General features: G+C 42.6%; 1 protein-coding gene across 2 annotated transcripts in view; it reads right to left on the reverse strand.

Annotated features, from left to right (window-relative positions):
• Positions 1–1,109: 1,109 nt before the first annotated feature.
• The window catches only part of ints10 (integrator complex subunit 10), a 66,212-nt gene continuing 46,513 nt past the window's right edge, over positions 1,110–20,808 (reverse strand). The window contains exons 14-19 of one of the 2 annotated variants that reach the window (XM_079530788.1): positions 17,997–18,117; positions 15,418–15,497; positions 11,648–11,810; positions 10,999–11,092; positions 1,640–1,811; positions 1,110–1,598 (exon numbers count right to left, since the gene is read on the reverse strand). In XM_079530788.1, coding sequence (XP_079386914.1) covers positions 1,655–1,811; positions 10,999–11,092; positions 11,648–11,810; positions 15,418–15,497; positions 17,997–18,117 — 615 coding nt within the window. In that variant the 3' untranslated portion in view covers positions 1,110–1,598; positions 1,640–1,654. Of the gene's footprint in view, positions 1,812–10,998; positions 11,093–11,647; positions 11,811–15,417; positions 15,498–17,996; positions 18,118–20,808 lie in introns of both variants that reach the window. The other variant, XM_079530787.1, reaches the window with a different exon arrangement.

Here is a 20,808-nt window from a genome sequence, read left to right on the forward strand (position 1 = left end):
TGAATGGGTTAAAGAGCTCAACGTCCTACTGGACGTTAATGGGTTAAAGAGCTCAACGTCCTACTGGACGTTAATGGGTTAAAGAGCTCAACGTCCTACTGGACGTTAATGGGCTAAAGAGCTCAACATCCTACTGTACGTTAATGGGTTAAAGAGCTCAACGTCCTACTGGACGTTAATGGGTTAAATAGCTCAACGTCCTACTGGACGTTAATGGGTTAAAGAGCTCAACGTCCTACTGGACGTTAATGGGTTAAAGAGCTCAACATCATGTAACACCGTGAGGTGACCACCGCTCCGGTGGTGAGGTGACCACCGCTCCGGTGGTGAGGTGACCACCGCTCCGGTGGTGAGGTGACCACCGCTTCGGTGGTGAGGTGTCCGGTGGTGAGGTGACCACCGCTCCGGTGGTGAGGTGTCCGGTGGTGAGGTGACCACCGCTCCGGTGGTGAGGTGACCACCGCTCCGGTGGTGAGGTGACCACCGCTCCGGTGGTGAGCTGACCACCGCTCCGGTGGTGAGGTGACCACTGACCACCGCTCCGGTGGTGAGGTGACCACCGCTCCGGTGGTGAGGTGACCACCGCTCCGGTGGTGAGCTGACCACCGCTCCGGTGGTGAGGTGACCACCGCTCCGGTGGTGAGCTGACCACCGCTCCGGTGGTGAGGTGGTGGTAACGGAGGTAACGGAGCTGAACTAACGTTGAGCGGTGCTGAGTAAAAACAGAGAGAAGGGCTGGGGCGGTGATTTGCTCTTCACCGCGGCTCGTGACGTCATGTTATAGTTCGGTGGTCACCTCACCACTGGAGGAGTGGTCACCTCACCACCGGAGCGGTGGTCACCTCACCACTGGAGCAGTGGTCACCTCACCACCGGAGCAGTGGTCACCTCACCACCGGAGGCGTGGTCACCTCACCACCAGAGGTGACCACAGACTATGAATGAGCCTTTAGATTCCATAAACGCTATTCACAGATTCATCTGTACTTTCTGTATTCATTAATTCTATTAATTCTAGTTCATTCTATTCATTCATTCTATTAATTCTAGTTAGATTCATTCTACTTATATTCCATAAACACTATTCAGATTCATCTTTACTTCAATCAATGATTTTATTTTATTATTTTTCTGTCAGGGTTGGTAATGATGTTTAGGGATGCACAATATGGAAATGCTTGGAAGATACCGAAGTTTAGAATAACAATTTAGCCGAAACTGATACCGATATATGTTCATATCGGAACATGAACATATGTGTTCATATATATGTATATATATACGATATATGTTCAATGAACAGTTTTTATATATGCCGATATATGTTCAATTAGTTTTTATACTCATACTGATAGATGTTCATTTAGTTTAGGTTGTTCTTATTTCTCCCTTTTGTGACCGATAACGGCAGTTACCGATAACGGCAGTTACCGATAACGGCAGTGACCGATAACGGCAGTTACCGATAACGGCAGTTACCGATAACGGCAGTTACCGATAACGGCAGTGACCGATAACGGAAGTGACCGATACGTGGCCGTACATCGGTGCATCCCTAATGTCGTTAGTACTCAGGGCAGGGATTGGATAGATAATAATGATGTCATCAGTGCTCAGGGCAGGGATTGGCGGATGATGGTGATGTCATCAGTGCTCAGGGCAGGGATTGGATGATCATGATCTTCTCGTTGAGGCAGAAGCGGTGGAGAACACTGAAGAGGTTTTCGGCACATCGAGACACCTGACGCTCCATAGCCAATCGGAAGTCCTCCTTCACTCCCTTGGTGATGCCACGCGTCACCGTGTGGTGTCTGAAATATAGACCCAAAATATATAAATATACACAATATAGTGAGATATAAACCCACATTATATAAATATATACAGCATAAATACACAGCGTGGTGAAATATAAACCCTTTATCAATAAATATTATATAAATATATACAGCATAAATACACAGCGTGGTGAAATATAAACCCTTTATCAATAAAAATGATATAAATATAAATAATATACATATAAACCACACCATCGTTATAACGTTTATATCAGCCGATTATTAACACTTTGACTGCTGATCACGACATTCCAGAATTTTGTTTCCATTGATTAACTCGCGGTCTTTTTATCACTTTTAACAAGTTGCGTGCTGGAAAGGGATTTCTATGTTTACCGCATGTTTTTATTGATTACTTTCTATCGTCTTTCTACACACCCGGGCACTTTATCAACTAGCATTGGATGATAGCACAACACTCCGATCACGTGATCCCAAAAAAAATGAAAAAAAATCCTCTCCCCCTCCCTTCCTGAAAACAGCACGAGAGGCAGCCCCCACGTAAAGGCTGCTCGGAGACTCCCATGCATCTCGGGGCAAAAGAATGGCCAAAACCAAGCCAATCGTGTCGCTGCAGTCTTTTGTTTCAGGGAGGGGAGGGCTCTCTCCCCTCTCATGTGACTTTCAACGGAGGGGTTGTGTTGTGTGTGTAATCTGATCAGAGTGTGACTTCAGTGTCTCTCCGTCAGATTCCTCTCCTTTTTTCTTCATATTCAAACAAAAAACGCACAGATTGTATCGCATGTGCGAGCGGTTATTTCTTTATCATGATGATCAACGCCGGTCAACTTCCATGTTCAGAACATGGAAAATGTGTTGTGTTGTTTGGCAGTAATACTAACCGACTCAAAACAGTCGTTGCACCTACGTTAGCGCTAGGTGAAACAGACCTACGTTAGCGCTAGGTGAAACAGACCTACGTTAGCGCGAGGTGAAACAGACCTACGTTAGCGCTCAGTGAAACAGACCTACGTTAGTGCTAGGTGAAACAGACCTACGTTAGCGCTAGGTGAAACAGACCTACGTTAGCGCTCAGTGAAACAGACCTACGTTAGCGCTCAGTGAAACAGACCTACGTTAGCGCTAGGTGAAACAGACCTACGTTAGCGCTAGGTGAAACAGACCTACGTTAGCGCTAGGTGAAACAGACCTACGTTAGCGCTCAGTGAAACAGACCTACGTTAGCGCTAGGTGAAACAGACCTACGTTAGCGCTAGGTGAAACAGACCTACGTTAGCGCTAGGTGAAACAGACCTACGTTAGCGCTAGGTGAAACAGACCTACGTTAGCGCTCAGTGAAACAGACCTACGTTAGCGCTAGGTGAAACAGACCTACGTTAGCGCGAGGTGAAACAGACCTACGTTAGCGCTAGGTGAAACAGACCTACGTTAGCGCTAGGTGAAACAGACCTACGTTAGCGCTCAGTGAAACAGACCTACGTTAGCGCTAGGTGAAAAAGACCTACGTTAGCGCTATGTGAAACAGACCTACGTTAGCGCTACGTGAAACAGACCTACGTTAGCGCTCAGTGAAACAGACCTACGTTAGCGCTAGGTGAAACAGACCTACGTTAGCGCTAGGTGAAACAGACCTACGTTAGCCCTCAGTGAAACAGACCTACGTTAGCGCTAGGTGAAACAGACCTACGTTAGCGCTAGGTGAAACAGACCTACGTTAGCCCTCAGTGAAACAGACCTACGTTAGCGCTAGGTGAAACAGACCTACGTTAGCGCTAGGTGAAACAGACCTACGTTAGCGCTAGGTGAAACAGACCTATGTTAGCGCTCAGTGAAACAGACCTACGTTAGCGCTAGGTGAAACAGACCTACGTTAGCGCTAGGTGAAACAGACCTACGTTAGCCCTCAGTGAAACAGACCTACGTTAGCACTAGGTGAAACAGACCTACGTTAGCGCTAGGTGAAACAGACCTACGTTAGCCCTCAGTGAAACAGACCTATGTTAGCGCTAGGTGAAACAGACCTACGTTAGCGCTAGGTGAAACAGACCTACGTTAGCGCTAGGTGAAACAGACCTACGTTAGCGCTAGGTGAAACAGACCTATGTTAGCGCTCAGTGAAACAGACCTACGTTAGCGCTAGGTGAAACAGACCTACGTTAGCGCTAGGTGAAACAGACCTACGTTAGCGCTAGGTGAAACAGACCTACGTTAGTGCTCAGTGAAACAGACCTACGTTAGCGCTAGGTGAAACAGACCTACGTTAGCGCTAGGTGAAACAGACCTACGTTAGCGCTAGGTGAAACAGACCTACGTTAGCGCTCAGTGAAACAGACCTACGTTAGCGCTAGGTGAAACAGACCTACGTTAGCGCTAGGTGAAACAGACCTACGTTAGCGCTAGTTGAAACAGACCTACTTTAGCGCTAGGTGAAACAGACCTACGTTAGCGCGAGGTGAAACAGACCTACGTTAGCGCTCAGTGAAACAGACCTACGTTAGCGCTAGGTGAAACAGACCTACGTTAGCGCTAGGTGAAACAGACCTACGTTAGCGCTAGGTGAAACAGACCTACGTTAGCACTAGGTGAAACAGACCTACGTTAGCGCGAGGTGAAACAGACCTACGTTAGCGCTCAGTGAAACAGACCTACGTTAGCGCTAGGTGAAACAGACCTACGTTAGCGCTAGGTGAAACAGACCTACATTAGCCCTCAGTGAAACAGACCTACGTTAGTGCTAGGTGAAACAGACCTACGTTAGCGCTAGGTGAAACAGACCTACGTTAGCGCTACGTGAAACAGACTGACGTTAGCGCTCAGTGAAACAGACCTACGTTAGCGCTAGGTGAAACAGACCTACGTTAGCGCTAGGTGAAACAGACCTATGTTAGCGCTCAGTGAAACAGACCTACGTTAGCGCTAGGTGAAACAGACCTACGTTAGCGCTAGGTGAAACAGACCTACGTTAGCGCTAGGTGAAACAGACCTACGTTAGCGCTCAGTGAAACAGACCTACGTTAGCGCTAGGTGAAACAGACCTACGTTAGCGCTAGGTGAAACAGACCTACGTTAGCGCTAGGTGAAACAGACCTACGTTAGCGCTAGGTGAAACAGACCTACGTTAGCGCTAGGTGAAACAGACCTACGTTAGCGCTCAGTGAAACAGACCTACGTTAGCGCTAGGTGAAACAGACCTACGTTAGCGCTAGGTGAAACAGACCTACGTTAGCGCTAGGTGAAACAGACCTACGTTAGCGCTAGGTGAAACAGACCTGCGTTAGCGCTAGGTGAAACAGACCTACGTTAGCGCTCAGTGATTCCTCAAAGGTTAGTGAAATACTCAGCAGTGAAGCTTATTTCAATTCTCTGCAGTCAACGTGTTAATATAAACCCATCCATTATTATAAGGTTTATTAATATAAACCCATCCATCATTATAAGGTTTATTAATATAAACCCATCCATCATTATAAGGTTTATTAATATAAACCCAATCTATTATTTATCCCCTTCATTAATACCAACTGTATTTTACTTCGCTGTAAATTAGATTTATTCAAACCAACTGCTGGTATTATTTAAGGGGAGAAATAATCGACCCGAAATAACGTTTCACAACTTTATTTTTAGGAGTTTATCTCCTCATAGAAAACAGATCATTTCTGCTGATAGAAAACATAAGACACAAATAATTTGAAATAATAAAAGTAATAAAATATAAGACACAAATAACTTGAAATAATAAAAGTAATAAAACTCAGGAACAACCAGCTGCGTTAGGGGGCGTGTCCTCAGAAAATACTCGGGATGGGGGGGGGGGGGGAGGGTACCGAGACTAGGGTTGGCGATGATTTCCAATTTCCTCCCCGTTTGGACCTAACTTGTGTCCTGGGGGGAGGGGGGGGGGGGGTTGGACGTAACTCGTGCGGTGCTGAGTCGGAATTCACAACTTTCGGCACGAAGACTTGCGTGGCTCAAGTCCACTTCAGAAGACAAGGCACGCATCTGTCGGTTTTAGCCAATCTAAGGTCTGGTGAATTTTTCTTATTTTTTTAAAGGTTTTCTGACCTCAATTGCACCCAAAAACCTGAACTGGAACTGAAGTTGTTGTGCTAACTACACAACCAGGATAGGACTGTGTTTAGGTAGCTTCAGCTAGGCTAACTGTGCTAACTACACAACCAGGATAGGACTGTGTTTAGGTAGCTTCGGCTAGGCTAACTGTGCTAACTACACAACCAGGATAGGACTGTGTTTAGGTAGCTTCGGCTAGGCTAACTGTGCTAACTACACAACCAGGATAGGACTGTGTTTAGGTAGCTTCGGCTAGGCTAACTGTGCTAACTACACAACCAGGATAGGACTGTGTTTAGGTAGCTTCGGCTAGGCTAACTGTGCTAACTACACAACCAGGATAGGACTGTGTTTAGGTAGCTTCAGCTAGGCTAACTGTGCTAACTACACAACCAGGATAGGACTGTGTTTAGGTAGCTTCAGCTAGGCTAACTGTGCTAACTACACAACCAGGATAGGACTGTGTTTAGGTAGCTTCAGCTAGGCTAACTGTGCTAACTACACAACCAGGATAGGACTGTGTTTAGGTAGCTTCAGCTAGGCTAACTGTGCTAACTACACAACCAGGACAGGACTGTGTTTAGGTAGCTTCAGCTAGGCTAACTGTGCTAACTACACAACCAGGACAGGACTGTGTTTAGGTAGCTTCAGCTAGGCTAACTGTGCTAACTACACAACCAGGACAGGACTGTGTTTAGGTAGCTTCAGCTAGGCTAACTGTGCTAACTACACAACCAGGACAGGACTGTGTTTAGGTAGCTTCAGCTAGGCTAACTGTGCTAACTACACAACCAGGATAGGACTGTGTTTAGGTAGCTTCAGCTAGGCTAACTGTGCTAACTACACAACCAGGATAGGACTGTGTTTAGGTAGCTTCAGCTAGGCTAACTGTGCTAACTACACAACCAGGATAGGACTGTGTTTAGGTAGCTTCAGCTAGGCTAACTGTGCTAACTACACAACCAGGATAGGACTGTGTTTAGGTAGCTTCAGCTAGGCTAACTGTGCTAACTACACAACCAGGATAGGACTGTGTTTAGGTAGCTTCAGCTAGGCTAACTGTGCTAACTACACAACCAGGATAGGACTGTGTTTAGGTAGCTTCAGCTAGGCTAACTGTGCTAACTACACAACCAGGATAGGACTGTGTTTAGGTAGCTTCAGCTAGGCTAACTGTGCTAACTACACAACCAGGATAGGACTGTGTTTAGGTAGCTTCAGCTAGGCTAACTGTGCTAACTACACAACCAGGATAGGACTGTGTTTAGGTAGCTTCAGCTAGGCTAACTGTGCTAACTACACAACCAGGATAGGACTGTGTTTAGGTAGCTTCAGCTAGGCTAACTGTGCTAACTACACAACCAGGATAGGACTGTGTTTAGGTAGCTTCAGCTAGGCTAACTGTGCTAACTACACAACAAGGATAGGACTGTGTTTATGTAGCTTCAGCTAGGCTAACTGTGCTAACTACACAACCAGGATAGGACTGTGTTTAGGTAGCTTCAGCTAGGCTAACTGTGCTAACTACACAACCAGGATAGGACTGTGTTTAGGTAGCTTCAGATAGGCTAACTGTGCTAACTAAACAACCAGGATAGGACTGTGTTTAGGTAGCTTCAGGCTAGGCTAACTGTGCTAACTACACAACCAGGATAGGACTGTGTTTAGGTAGCTTCAGGCTAGGCTAACTGTGCTAACTACACAACCAGGATAGGACTGTGTTTAGGTAGCTTCAGCTAGGCTAACTGTGCTAACTACACAACCAGGATAGGACTGTGTTTAGGTAGCTTCAGCTAGGCTAACTGTGCTAACTACACAACCAGGATAGGACTGTGTTTAGGTAGCTTCAGGCTAGGCTAACTGTGCTAACTACACAACCAGGATAGGACTGTGTTTAGGTAGCTTCAGGCTAGGCTAACTGTGATAGGACTGTGTTTAGGTAGCTTCAGCTAGGCTAAATGTGATAGGACTGTGTTTAGGTAGCTTCAGCTAGGCTAACTGTGATAGGACTGTGTTTAGGTAGCTTCAGGCTAGGCTAACTGTGCTAACTACACAACCAGGATAGGACTGTGTTTAGGTAGCTTCAGCTAGGCTAACTGTGCTAACTACACAACCAGGATAGCTCTGTGTTTAGGTAGCTTCAGCTAGGCTAACTGTGCTAACTACACAACCAGGATAGGACTGTGTTTAGGTAGCTTCAGCTAGGCTAACTGTGCTAACACAACCAGGATAGGACTGTGTTTAGGTAGCTTCAGCTAGGCTAACTGTGCTAACTACACAACCAGGATAGGACTGTGTTTAGGTAGCTTCAGCTAGGCTAACTGTGCTAACAACACAGATGACAGCTTCCAACATGGTGGGCGTAGTTAAAGTGACTGTGGACATGACATCCTATCGGAAGGCTTCCTTTCTGTGGACACGCCCCTTAAAGGACAACTTTAGTTTTTTTCAACCAAGGTTCATGTTTCAGGTTGTTATTAGAGAAAGTAAAAGACAAGTGTTATTTCTTTTTTCATTTTCATTTTAGCGATTTTAGCTATTTTTGACAGGGGGGCGGGGGCATTCGAACATGGGGCAAAATAAATATGTATTTTTTTTACAAAATTGTACGGCAATTTCTTTATTATTATTTACTATAGTCCTACTAGACCCCAGGAAATTACATCTGGCCACACAAGATCACAGAATCTACTGAATGTGAAGGGTACTAGGGGGATGCCATACTTTTGTGGCCAGATGTAATTTTATGGGGTCTAGTAGAACTATAGTAAATAATAAAAAAAGAAATCGCTATAACATTTTTGTAAAAAAAAAGAATACATATTTAGCACCATGTTCAAATGTCCCCGCCCCCTTGTCAAAAATAGCTAAAATAGCTAAAACGAAAGAAAGCAGTAAATGAAACAAAATGTATGCTCATCTTTTACTTTCTCTAATAACAACCTAAATTAAAGTTGTCCTTTAAAAACAGTTCTCTGAACGAGGGTCATAAAACATTTCCACAAATGAAATGAAGACGCATGAAATGAAAAAAATAAATCAATAAATAAATATCACAACGATAAACATTCTCCAACACAAAGAGCAGAACGGCTCAAACATCCCGACAGGAAATCAAAGGACAGCGAACGTCTGTCGGTGTGAACATGTGACATGAAGGGGGAGGAGCTTGGGGTGGGCGGGGGGGGGGGGGGGGGGGGGGGGGGGTACCTGTCCTGTAGCAGAAGGGTGTTTAACTCCGCCCCCAGGGCGGGGCTAGGGCTCCTATAGGACACGAACATTCAGACTGACAGTCAGACAGTGATGATGCAATCAAGCGTCTTAAAGGCCTGTGCATAGTCCAGTTTTCGGTAGGAGAGCGGTGGTTTTCTCTTCACCGCGGCTCAGTGACATCACCGCAGCTCAGTGACGTCATGTTGTAGTTTTAACTAGAGCGGTGGTTTTCTCTTCACCGCGGCTCAGTGACGTCATGTTGTAGTTTTAGAAAAAACAGAGAGATGTGTTTGGGTGAGCGGTGAGTCTCTTACCACCACGGCTCAGTGACGTCATGTTGTAGTTTTAGTAAAAACAGAGAGATGTGTTTGGGTGAGCGGTGAGTCTCTTACCACCGCGGCTCAGTGACGTCATGTTGTAGTTTTAGTAAAAACAGAGATGTGTTTGGGTGAGTGGTGAGTCTTTACCACCGCGGCTCAATGACGTCATGTTGTAGTTTTAGTGAAAACAGAGAGATGTGTTGTGTGAGCGCTGACCACATACCGCTCTGTGACGTCATATTGTAAGTTTCAGTGGTCAGTGATGTCATGTTGTAGTTTTCAGTGGTCAGTGATGTCATGTTGTAGTTTTCAGTGGTCAGTGATGTCATGTTGTAGTTTTCAGTGGTCAGTGATGTCATGTTGTAGTTTTCAGTGGTCAGTGATGTCATGTTGTAGTTTTCAGTGGTCAGTGATGTCATGTTGTAGTTTTCAGTGGTCAGTGATGTCATGTTGTAGTTTTCAGTGGTCACCTCTTCACCGAAAACTGGACTTTGAATAGACCTTTAAAGGTGCAGTGCAGGTTAACCTTTAAGTCCATTATTCTACAAATAACTTCAAAGTCAGTAGTTCTCAAACTATTTCATGCCAAGGACCACCAAATCAACGCAACCCCCCACCAGGGACCCCAGAGAGAAGATTTGTGTTAAAAAACAAAATCATAATTACTTAAAATAATAATAATAATAAAATAAAATAAATTAAACATTTTCAAAAATCTTCTGTTCTACTACAGTAGAAGTATCATTCTAAACCACGGTTTAAAAAGTTAAAGTATATAGGGTATGTACAATGTGACAGTAATCATTGCTATAGAGTGTGTGTTCAGTAACAGTGTTAAATAGCTCTATATTGTGACAGTAATCATTGATATAGTGTGTTCAGTAACAGTGTTAAATAGCTCTATATTGTGACAGTAATCATTGCTATAGTGTGTTCAGTAACAGTGTTAAATAGCTCTATATTGTGATAGTAATCATTGCTATAGAGTGTGTTCAGTAACAGTGTTAAATAGCTCTATATTGTGACAGTAATCATTGCTATAGAGTGTGTGTTCAGTAACAGTGTTAAATAGCTCTATATTGTGACAGTAATCATTGCTATAGTGTGTTCAGTAACAGTGTTAAATAGCTCTATATTGTGATAGTAATCATTGCTATAGAGTGTGTTCAGTAACAGTGTTAAATAGCTCTATATTGTGACAGTAATCATCGCTATAGAGTGTGTTCAGTAACAGTGTTAAATAGCTCTATATTGTGATAGTAATCATTGCTATAGAGTGTGTTCAGTAACAGTGTTAAATTGTTCAGTAACAGTGTTAAATAGCTCTATATTGTGACAGTAATCATTGCTATAGAGTGTGTTCAGTAAGTGTTAAATAGCTCTATATTGTGACAGTAATCATTGCTATAGAGTGTGTTCAGTAACAGTGTTAAATAGCTCTATATTGTGACAGTAATCATTTAATATACAATAATAATAATAAAAACATTTAATACATTGATACATTGTTGCCAACAAGCACAACCACAGTCACCATTCAGACTGAACAGCTCTGGAATGGGAGGGGATTAAATGAAATGGGAGGGGCTTACTTGATCAGCATTCCCTGATTGGGCAACAGTTCCAGCATGATCCGCCCTCCTTCTGGAGTTCGCAGGTAGGCGAACTCTTCCAGCATGTCGATGTCTAGAGACGTTTGTTAAAGTCATAATGTGGAAACGCCATGTTTGTAGTCTTTTAATTGAAGTCATTATGAACCACCATATTTGTAGTCTTTTAATGAAACTCATAATTAACCGCCATGTTTGTAGTCTTTTAATTAAACTCATAATGAACCTCCATGTTTGTAGTCTTTTAATGAAAGCCATAGGGGCGACTGTGGCTCAAGAGCAGGTCGTCCAATGATCCATGGGTCGGCGGTTCGAATCCCGGCTCCTCCTGTCTACATGTCGAAGTGTCCTTGGGCAAGACACTGAACCACAAATTGGATAAAGGCGCTATATAAATGCACCATTTACCATTTAATGAAAGTCATAACGAACCTCCATGTTTGTAGTCTTTTAATGAAAGTCACACTGCACCGCCATGTTTGTAGTCTTTTAATTAAACTAATAATGAACCTCCATGTTTGTAGTCTTTTAAAGGATACTGGTTAACGTAGTTGAATAAGTTCTCGTACTGATAGGTTAGGGGTTAGGGTTTGTAGTCTTGTAGCCATATTTGTAGTCTTTTAAAGGATACTGGTAACATAGTTGAAGAAGTTCTCGTAAGTGAAACTTCCCTGCTGGCAGATCTTCTCCAGCGCCTTCAGGAACAACGCCTCGCCCTGCGGCCAATCGTGTTGCAGGAGCACAATCACATGACCCAGAGACAGGTCGTCACGGGCGTCTGTGAAGGCTCGCGGCTGATTGGACAAAAACATAAGGGGGGGGGGGGGGGAATGTTAAAGTAACCTTTAATGGAATTCTTATCCTTATTATCATTATTATTATTGAGTGGCACTACCTTGTACCTTAAAACTGAATTATTATTATTATTAATAACGTACCTTAAAACAGGCCAACATTGTATTATTATTATTAATAACGTACCTTAAAACAGGCCAACATTGTATTATTATTATTATTATTAATAACGTACCTTAAAACAGGCCAACATTGTATTATTATTATTATTAATAACGTACCTTAAAACAGGCCAACTGTAACAGCCGTTGGCTGTTTTGTGATTGATGATGAGTATATATAGAGCTGATGTTATCATCTCTCTATATATATATTAGTAGGCTGGCTTAGCTGGTACTAGGTTATAGGAGGAGTGCCTATTATGTTGCCTGGTACTGGTTGTTGCTTCTGTCCCCTGCAGGTGCTGAGCATTTGTGTCCCTAATGTGTTGCCGTCCTGAGGAGGGCCTGGCTTGGAGCCTGATCAGCCCTCTGATTGGTCCTGTGGCAGCTCAGGCCTCGCTTCCTGGACTATAAAGCTCACTCCATGTCTGGACTTCGGGGTGGGACCACTGCTGCGTGTGGTGTGGGAGCACGCCAGCGTGTGGCCTTCCTTCCAGCCGTCCACTTATCTGTTTCAGTGTGTCTTTACGTTTACTCCCTTCGGGACGGAGTGTTTGTTAGGTGTTAGTTGTAGCTTAATTTGTCTGTTTGTTAGAGTGTGTTTGTCCATCTGTTCATCCCCACTCTGCTATGTAAGTTACTTTATAATTATTCTGGGCTCATAGAGCCACTCTTTTCATCATTTCATTATGCACGAAGCCACTTTGTATTTATTCTGTGAACTGTGTATTAAAGCAGATACTCTTTTATGAGCCGTATTGTTCTTTCACATGTTACGGGCAGTAAAACCCCTAGACTTAAACCGTTTGTAACACCAACATTGTATTATTATTATTATTAATAACGTACCTTAAAACAGGCCAACATTGTATTATTATTATTAATAACGTACCTTAAAACAGGCCAACATTGTATTATTATTATTATTATTAATAACGTACCTTAAAACAGGCCAACATTGTATTATTATTATTAATAACATACCTTAAAACAGGCCAACATTGTATTATTATTATTATTATTATTATTAATAACATACCTTAAAACAGGCCAACATTGTATTATTATTATTATTAATAACGTACCTTAAAAAAGGCCAACATTGTATTATTATTATTATTATTATTAATAACATACCTTAAAACAGGCCAACATTGTATTATTATTATTATTATTAATAACGTACCTTAAAACAGGCCAACATTGTATTATTATTATTATTAATAACGTACCTTAAAAAAGGCCAACATTGTATTATTATTATTATTAATAACGTACCTTAAAAAAGGCCAACATTGTATTATTATTATTATTATTAATAACATACCTTAAAACAGGCCAACATTGTATTATTATTATTATTAATAACGTACCTTAAAAAAGGCCAACATTGTATTATTATTATTATTATTATTATTAATAACATACCTTAAAACAGGCCAACATTGTATTATTATTATTATTAATAACGTACCTTAAAACAGGCCAACATTGTATTATTATTATTATTATTAATAATAACGTACCTTAAAACAGGCCAACATTGTATTATTATTATTATTAATAACGTACCTTAAAACAGGCCAACATTGTATTATTATTATTATTAATAACGTACCTTAAAACAGGCCAACATTGTATTATTATTATTATTAATAACGTACCTTAAAAAAGGCCAACATTGTATTATTATTATTATTAATAGCGTACCTTAAAACAGGCCAACATTGTATTATTATTATTATTAGTATTATTATTAACGTACCTTAAAACAGGCCAACATTGTATTATTATTATTATTAATAACGTACCTTAAAACAGGCCAACATTGTATTATTATTATTATTATTAATAACGTACCTTAAAACAGGCCAACATTGTATTATTATTATGAATAACGTACCTTAAAACAGGCCAACATTGTATTATTATTATTATTAATAACGTACCTTAAAACAGGCCAACATTGTATTATTATTATTATTAATAACGTAACTTAAAACAGGCCAACATTGTATTATTATTATTATTATTAATAACGTACCTTAAAACAGGCCAACATTGTATTATTAGTAATAACGTACCTTAAAACAGGCCAACATTGTATTATTATTATTATTAATAACGTACCTTAAAACAGGCCAACATTGTATTATTATTATTATTAATAACGTACCTTAAAACAGGCCAACATTGTATTATTATTATTATTAATAACGTACCTTAAAACAGGCCAACATTGTATTATTATTATTATTAATAACGTACCTTAAAACAGGCCAACATTGTATTATTATTATTATTAATAACGTACCTTAAAACAGGCCAACATTGTATTATTATTATTATTAATAACGTACCTTAAAAAAGGCCAACATTGTATTATTATTATTATTAATAACGTACCTTAAAACAGGCCAACATTGTATTATTATTATTATTAATAACGTACCTTAAAACAGGCCAACATTGTATTATTATTATTATTAATAATAACGTACCTTAAAACAGGCCAACATTGTATTATTATTATTATTATTAATAATAACGTACCTTAAAACAGGCCAACATTGTATTATTATTATTATTAATAACGTACCTTAAAAAAGGCCAACATTGTATTATTATTATTATTAATAACGTACCTTAAAACAGGCCAACATTGTATTATTATTATTATTAATAACGTACCTTAAAACAGGCCAACATTGTATTATTATTATTATTAATAATAACGTACCTTAAAACAGGCCAACATTGTATTATTATTATTATTAATAATAACGTACCTTAAAACAGGCCAACATTGTATTATTATTATTATTAATAACGTACCTTAAAACAGGCCAACATTGTATTATTATTATTATTAATAACGTACCTTAAAACAGGCCAACATTGTATTATTATTATTATTAATAACGTACCTTAAAAAAGGCCAACATTGTATTATTATTATTATTAATAGCGTACCTTAAAACAGGCCAACATTGTATTATTATTATTATTAGTATTATTATTAACGTACCTTAAAACAGGCCAACATTGTATTATTATTATTATTAATAACGTACCTTAAAACAGGCCAACATTGTATTATTATTATTATTATTATTATTAATAACGTACCTTAAAACAGGCCAACATTGTATTATTATTATTAATAACGTACCTTAAAACAGGCCAACATTGTATTATTATTAATAACGTACCTTAAAACAGGCCAACATTGTATTATTATTATTATTAATAACGTACCTTAAAACAGGCCAACATTGTATTATTATTATTATTAATAACGTACCTTAAAACAGGCCAACATTGTATTATTATTATTATTAATAACGTACCTTAAAACAGGCCAACATTGTATTATTATTATTATTAATAACGTACCTTAAAACAGGCCAACATTGTATTATTATTATTATTATTAATAACGTACCTTAAAACAGGCCAACATCAGCTGTAGACAGAACGGGAGAACAGCTTTACTGGTGCAGGGGAGCAGACGGAGGTCATGACCTGGAAGTACATGATCTATAAGGTCATGACCTGGAAGTACATGATCTATAAGGTCATGACCTGGAAGTACATGATCTATAAGGTCATGACCTGGAAGTACATGATTTATGTAAGTGAGGAAATGGCCTGTGGGCCATGAGGCCCTTAGGGGGAGGAGCCTATCTCCTTTTATGTAGCCATGAGGTCCGTAGGGGGAGGAGCCTATCTCCTTTTCTGTAGCCATGAGGTCCGTAGGGGGAGGAGCCTATCTCCTTTTCTGTAGCCATGAGGTCCGTAGGGGGAGGAGCCTATCTCCTTTTCTGTAGCCATGAGGTCCATAGGGGGAGGAGCCTATCTCCTTTTCTGTAGCCATGAGGCCCATAGGGGGAGGAGCCTATCTCCTTTTCTGTAGCCATGAGGCCCATAGGGGGAGGAGCCTATCTCCTGTTTCTGTAACCATGAGGCCCATAGGGGGAGGAGCCTATCTCCTGTTTCTGTAGCCATGAGGCCCACAGGGGGAGGAGCCTATCTCCTGTTTCTTCCATGAGGCCCACAGGGGGAGGAGCCTATCTCCTGATTCTGTAGCCATGAGGCCCACAGGGGGAGGAGCCTATCTCCTGTTTCTGTAGCCATGAGGTCATAGGGGGAGGAGCCTATCTCCTGTTTCTGTAGCCATGAGGCCCACAGGGGGAGGAGCCTATCTCCTGTTTCTGTAGCCATGAGGCCCATAGGGGGAGGAGCCTATCTCCTGTTTCTGTAGACATGGGGCCCAAAGGGGGAGGAGTCTATATCCTGTTTCTGCCATGAGGCCCACAGGGGGAGGAGCCTATCTCCTGTTTCTTCCATGAGGCCCACAGGGGGAGGAGCCTATCTCCTGATTCTGTAGCCATGAGGCCCACAGGGGGAGGAGCCTATCTCCTGTTTCTGTAGCCATGAGGTCATAGGGGGAGGAGCCTATCTCCTGTTTCTGTAGCCATGAGGCCCACAGGGGGAGGAGCCTATCTCCTGTTTCTGTAGCCATGAGGCCCATAGGGGGAGGAGCCTATCTCCTGTTTCTGTAGCCATGAGGCCCACAGGGGGAGGAGCCTATCTCCTGTTTCTGTAGCCATGAGGTCATAGGGGGAGGAGCCTATCTCCTGTTTCTGTAGCCATGAGGCCCATAGGGGGAGGAGCCTATCTCCTGTTTCTGTAGCCATGAGGCCCACAGGGGGAGGAGCCTATCTCCTGTTTCTGTAGCCATGAGGCCCATAGGGGGAGGAGCCTATCTCCTGTTTCTGTAGCCATGAGGCCCACAGGGGGAGGAGCCTATCTCCTGTTTCTGTAGCCATGAGGTCATAGGGGGAGGAGCCTATCTCCTGTTTCTGTAGCCATGAGGCCCATAGGGGGAGGAGCCTATCTCCTGTTTCTGTAGCCATGAGGTCATAGGGGGAGGAGCCTATCTCCTGTTTCTGTAGCCATGAGGCCCATAGGGGGAGGAGCCTATCTCCTGTTTCTGTAGCCATGAGGCCCATAGGGGGAGGAGCCTATCTCCTGTTTCTGCCATGAGGCCCACAGGGGGAGGAGCCTATATCCTGTTTCTGTAGCCATGAGGCCCATAGGGGGAGGAGCCTATCTCCTGTTTCTGCCATGAGGCCCACAGGGGGAGGAGCCTATATCCTGTTTCTGTAGCCATGAGGCCCACAGGGGGAGGAGCCTATCTCCTGTTTCTGTAGCCATGAGGCCCACAGGGGGAGGAGCCTATCTCCTGTTTCTGTAGCCATGAGGCCCACAGGGGGAGGAGCCTATCTCCTGTTTCTGTAGCCATGAGGTCATAGGGGGAGGAGCCTATCTCCTGTTTCTGTAGCCATGAGGCCCACAGGGGGAGGAGCCTATCTCCTGTTTCTGTAGCCATGAGGTCATAGGGGGAGGAGCCTATCTCCTGTTTCTGTAGCCATGAGGCCCATAGGGGGAGGAGCCTATCTCCTGTTTCTGTAGCCATGAGGCCCATAGGGGGAGGAGCCTATCTCCTGTTTCTGCCATGAGGCCCACAGGGGGAGGAGCCTATATCCTGTTTCTGTAGCCATGAGGCCCATAGGGGGAGGAGCCTATCTCCTGTTTCTGCCATGAGGCCCACAGGGGGAGGAGCCTATATCCTGTTTCTGTAGCCATGAGGCCCACAGGGGGAGGAGCCTATCTCCTGTTTCTGTAGCCATGAGGCCCACAGGGGGAGGAGCCTATCTCCTGTTTCTGTAGCCATGGGGCCCATAGGGGGAGGAGCCTATCTCCTGTTTCTGTAGCCATGAGGCCCATAGGGGGAGGAGCCTATCTCCTGTTTCTGTAGACATGAGGCCCAAAGGGGGAGGAGTCTATCTCCTGTTTCTGCCATGATGCCCATAGGGGGAGGAGCCTATCTCCTGTTTCTGTAGCCATGAGGCCCAAAGGGGGAGGAGCCTATCTCCTGTTTCTGCCATGAGGCAGGAAGTGTATGAGTTAAAGATACAGTAACACATTAATTAAAGGTTATATAAAAATAAGTCTCACCTTTCCGGGGTTTATTTTTAACCCTTAAGCTGCTGCTGGTCTCCTCTGAGCTCCTCAGGACGTCCTGGTTAGCAGGAACCACCAGAGAGCTGACCACGTCTAGGACCTTCTCACACGCCATCTAGTGGTCAATATATATATATATGATCAATATGTCCAGGACCTTCTCACACGCCATCTAGTGGTCAATATATATATATATGATCAATACATCTAGGACCTTCTCACACGCCATCTAGTGGTCAATAACGCATACACACCAATACATCTAGGACCTTCTCACACGCCATCTAGTGGTCAATAACACATATACACCAATACGTCCAGGACCTTCTCACACGCCATCTAGTGGTCAATATATATATATATATGATCAATACATCTAGGACCTTCTCACACGCCATCTAGTGGTCAATAACACATACACACCAATACGTCCAGGACCTTCTCACACGCCATCTAGTGGTCAATATATATATGATCAATACGTCCAGGACCTTCTCACACGCCATCTAGTGGTCAATATATATATATATGATCAATACATCTAAGACCTTCTCACACGCCATTTAGTGGTCAATAAGGGCCACCAGGAGGCCGCTTTGTGCAAAACAAGTTTTTGGACAGTACACCTACAGATTTTGTCCAAACATCACGCAAATTGGTACACAGTCTCTCTAGAGCCATTCAACAAAAACGGTTTTTCAGATTTCTCAGACTCCATCCTGATTGGCTAAGATTGGCTTCCAAAGTTCGCAGGAGTGCTCAGTTTCAAACAAAATGCTGCAAATCATGAACACATCGTGTGATTGCCGTGAAATTGTGCACGCACATTCCCACTAGGCCGAGGAAGAAATGCCACATGAACATTTTCAACTCAGCCTCATGGTGGCGCTATAACTGGCCGAAAAGTGTTTTTACCTCTAACTGCACGGATCTGTGGATAACTTTGTATGCCAACTCCCTAGACGCCAAGGAAAAACCTTTGCCTGGAATTTTTCACATCTGCTCTTTATAGCGCCACCAGGAGGCCGACATATGTAAAACACATTTTCTAATATTACTCCTTCAGATTTTATCCAAATTTCACGCAAATCGGTACACATGCTATTCATAGTCATGTGATCAAGACGGGTTTGTTTGATTTCTCATAATCCACCCTCATTGGCTACGATTGGCTTCTAAACTTTTCAGGAGTAGCCCGCTTTGTACAAATCGCCACAACTACTCAACGCAGCCTCCGATTGTGGTGAAACTGTGCATGCATATTCCCACTAGGCTTTGGAAGAAATGCCACTTGACAGTTTTAAAAACAGCCTCATGGTGGCGCTACAACAGGCCAAGCCGCGTCACACACACACACACGTTTATATTGCTCCTAAACATTTTGCCAAACATCACACAAACACTCCTATCCTCCTGGTGGAGACCTGTGCCCAGAAGGGCACTTTTTCTAGTTGCTTAATGTAAATCGCTCTGGATTAAGAGCGTCTGCTAAATGCCTAAATTGTAAATTGTAAATTGTAATAGACATAAAGACCTGTGGGAGGTGCAAGTCTAGTTAGCAGCATAGACATAAAGACCTGTGGGAGGTGCTAGTCTAGTTAGCAGCATAGACATAAAGACCTGTGGGAGGTGGAAGTCTAGTTAGCAGTATAGACATCAAAAAAAGAAAAACCTTCCAAGGAAGGGACTGACTGCACCCTCCAGGGAACAGAGACGGACAACTTACTGCATCAACTTATTTATTAGCACGACGCGTTTCACCGTGAGCTTCGTCAGGTGCTATGAGCTATAGCATATGTATAGTATATGTATATATATATATTTATAAGTAGATGTGAGTCTCTGAAGTGGTTGTCCAACTATCCAACAATCTTTGAACAAATGTTCAGTGGTTGCATTAGCCCGTAGCCCCTCCCCTAGCCTCGACGACCTTACAGGCATATGCAAAGGCTAAAAATGTACCTTGGATAGCATTTTATGTAGACATTAGTGTTGTAGTCGAGACCACCTAAAGCGAGACCAAGACAAGACCAAGACCTAGAGGGGTCGAGACCAAAGACGAGACCGAGACCGCCGCGACCCTAGGGGGCCGAGACCAAGACAAGACCAAGACTTAGAGGGGTCGAGACCAAAGACGAGACCGAGACCACCGCGACCCTAGGGGGCCGAGACCAAGACAAGACCAAGACCTAGAGGGGTCGAGACCAAAGACGAGACCGAGACCGCCGCGACCCTAGGGGGCCGAGACCAAGACAAGACCAAGACCTAGAGGGGTCGAGACCGAGACGAGACCAAGACCGCCGCAAGGCGAGACCAAGACCTTGTTTTTGTTTTTTTGATAGGCACAGAAAACAATCTTGATCTGAAACACTGCAGTGCAAATAGATTTTACAAAATTAGGTATAGGCCTACTACAGCATGATTCATTCAAATATTTATTTTAAATATCAATTAATGAATAACAATGAGGCATGCACATCAGAGCCGCCTGGGAGAAACATCTTTGTGTTAATTAATTAATCAATATCCAAAACTATACAAAATCTATAAGGCCAAACCTTATTAGAAAAAAATATTAATATATGAAAGCCTTTTCAAATGTCCTATTGGAATTGCAGGTGCTGCCAAATAAGTAATTACCCTCATGCCAGTCAGTTGCGCAAATATATAGGTCAGATCAATTAGCAGAGCGGACCAGCTTCTCACTGACTGCAGCACAATAACCAGCGCTTCTTAAAGTTTACTTACTTTAATAATATGACATAGTGTTGGATCTCCAGACAAACAAACCTTGGATTATATAATT

Source organism: Electrona antarctica, assembly GCF_951216825.1.
Source record: "Electrona antarctica genome assembly, contig: scaffold_73, whole genome shotgun sequence".
NCBI lineage: Eukaryota > Metazoa > Chordata > Actinopteri > Myctophiformes > Myctophidae > Electrona > Electrona antarctica.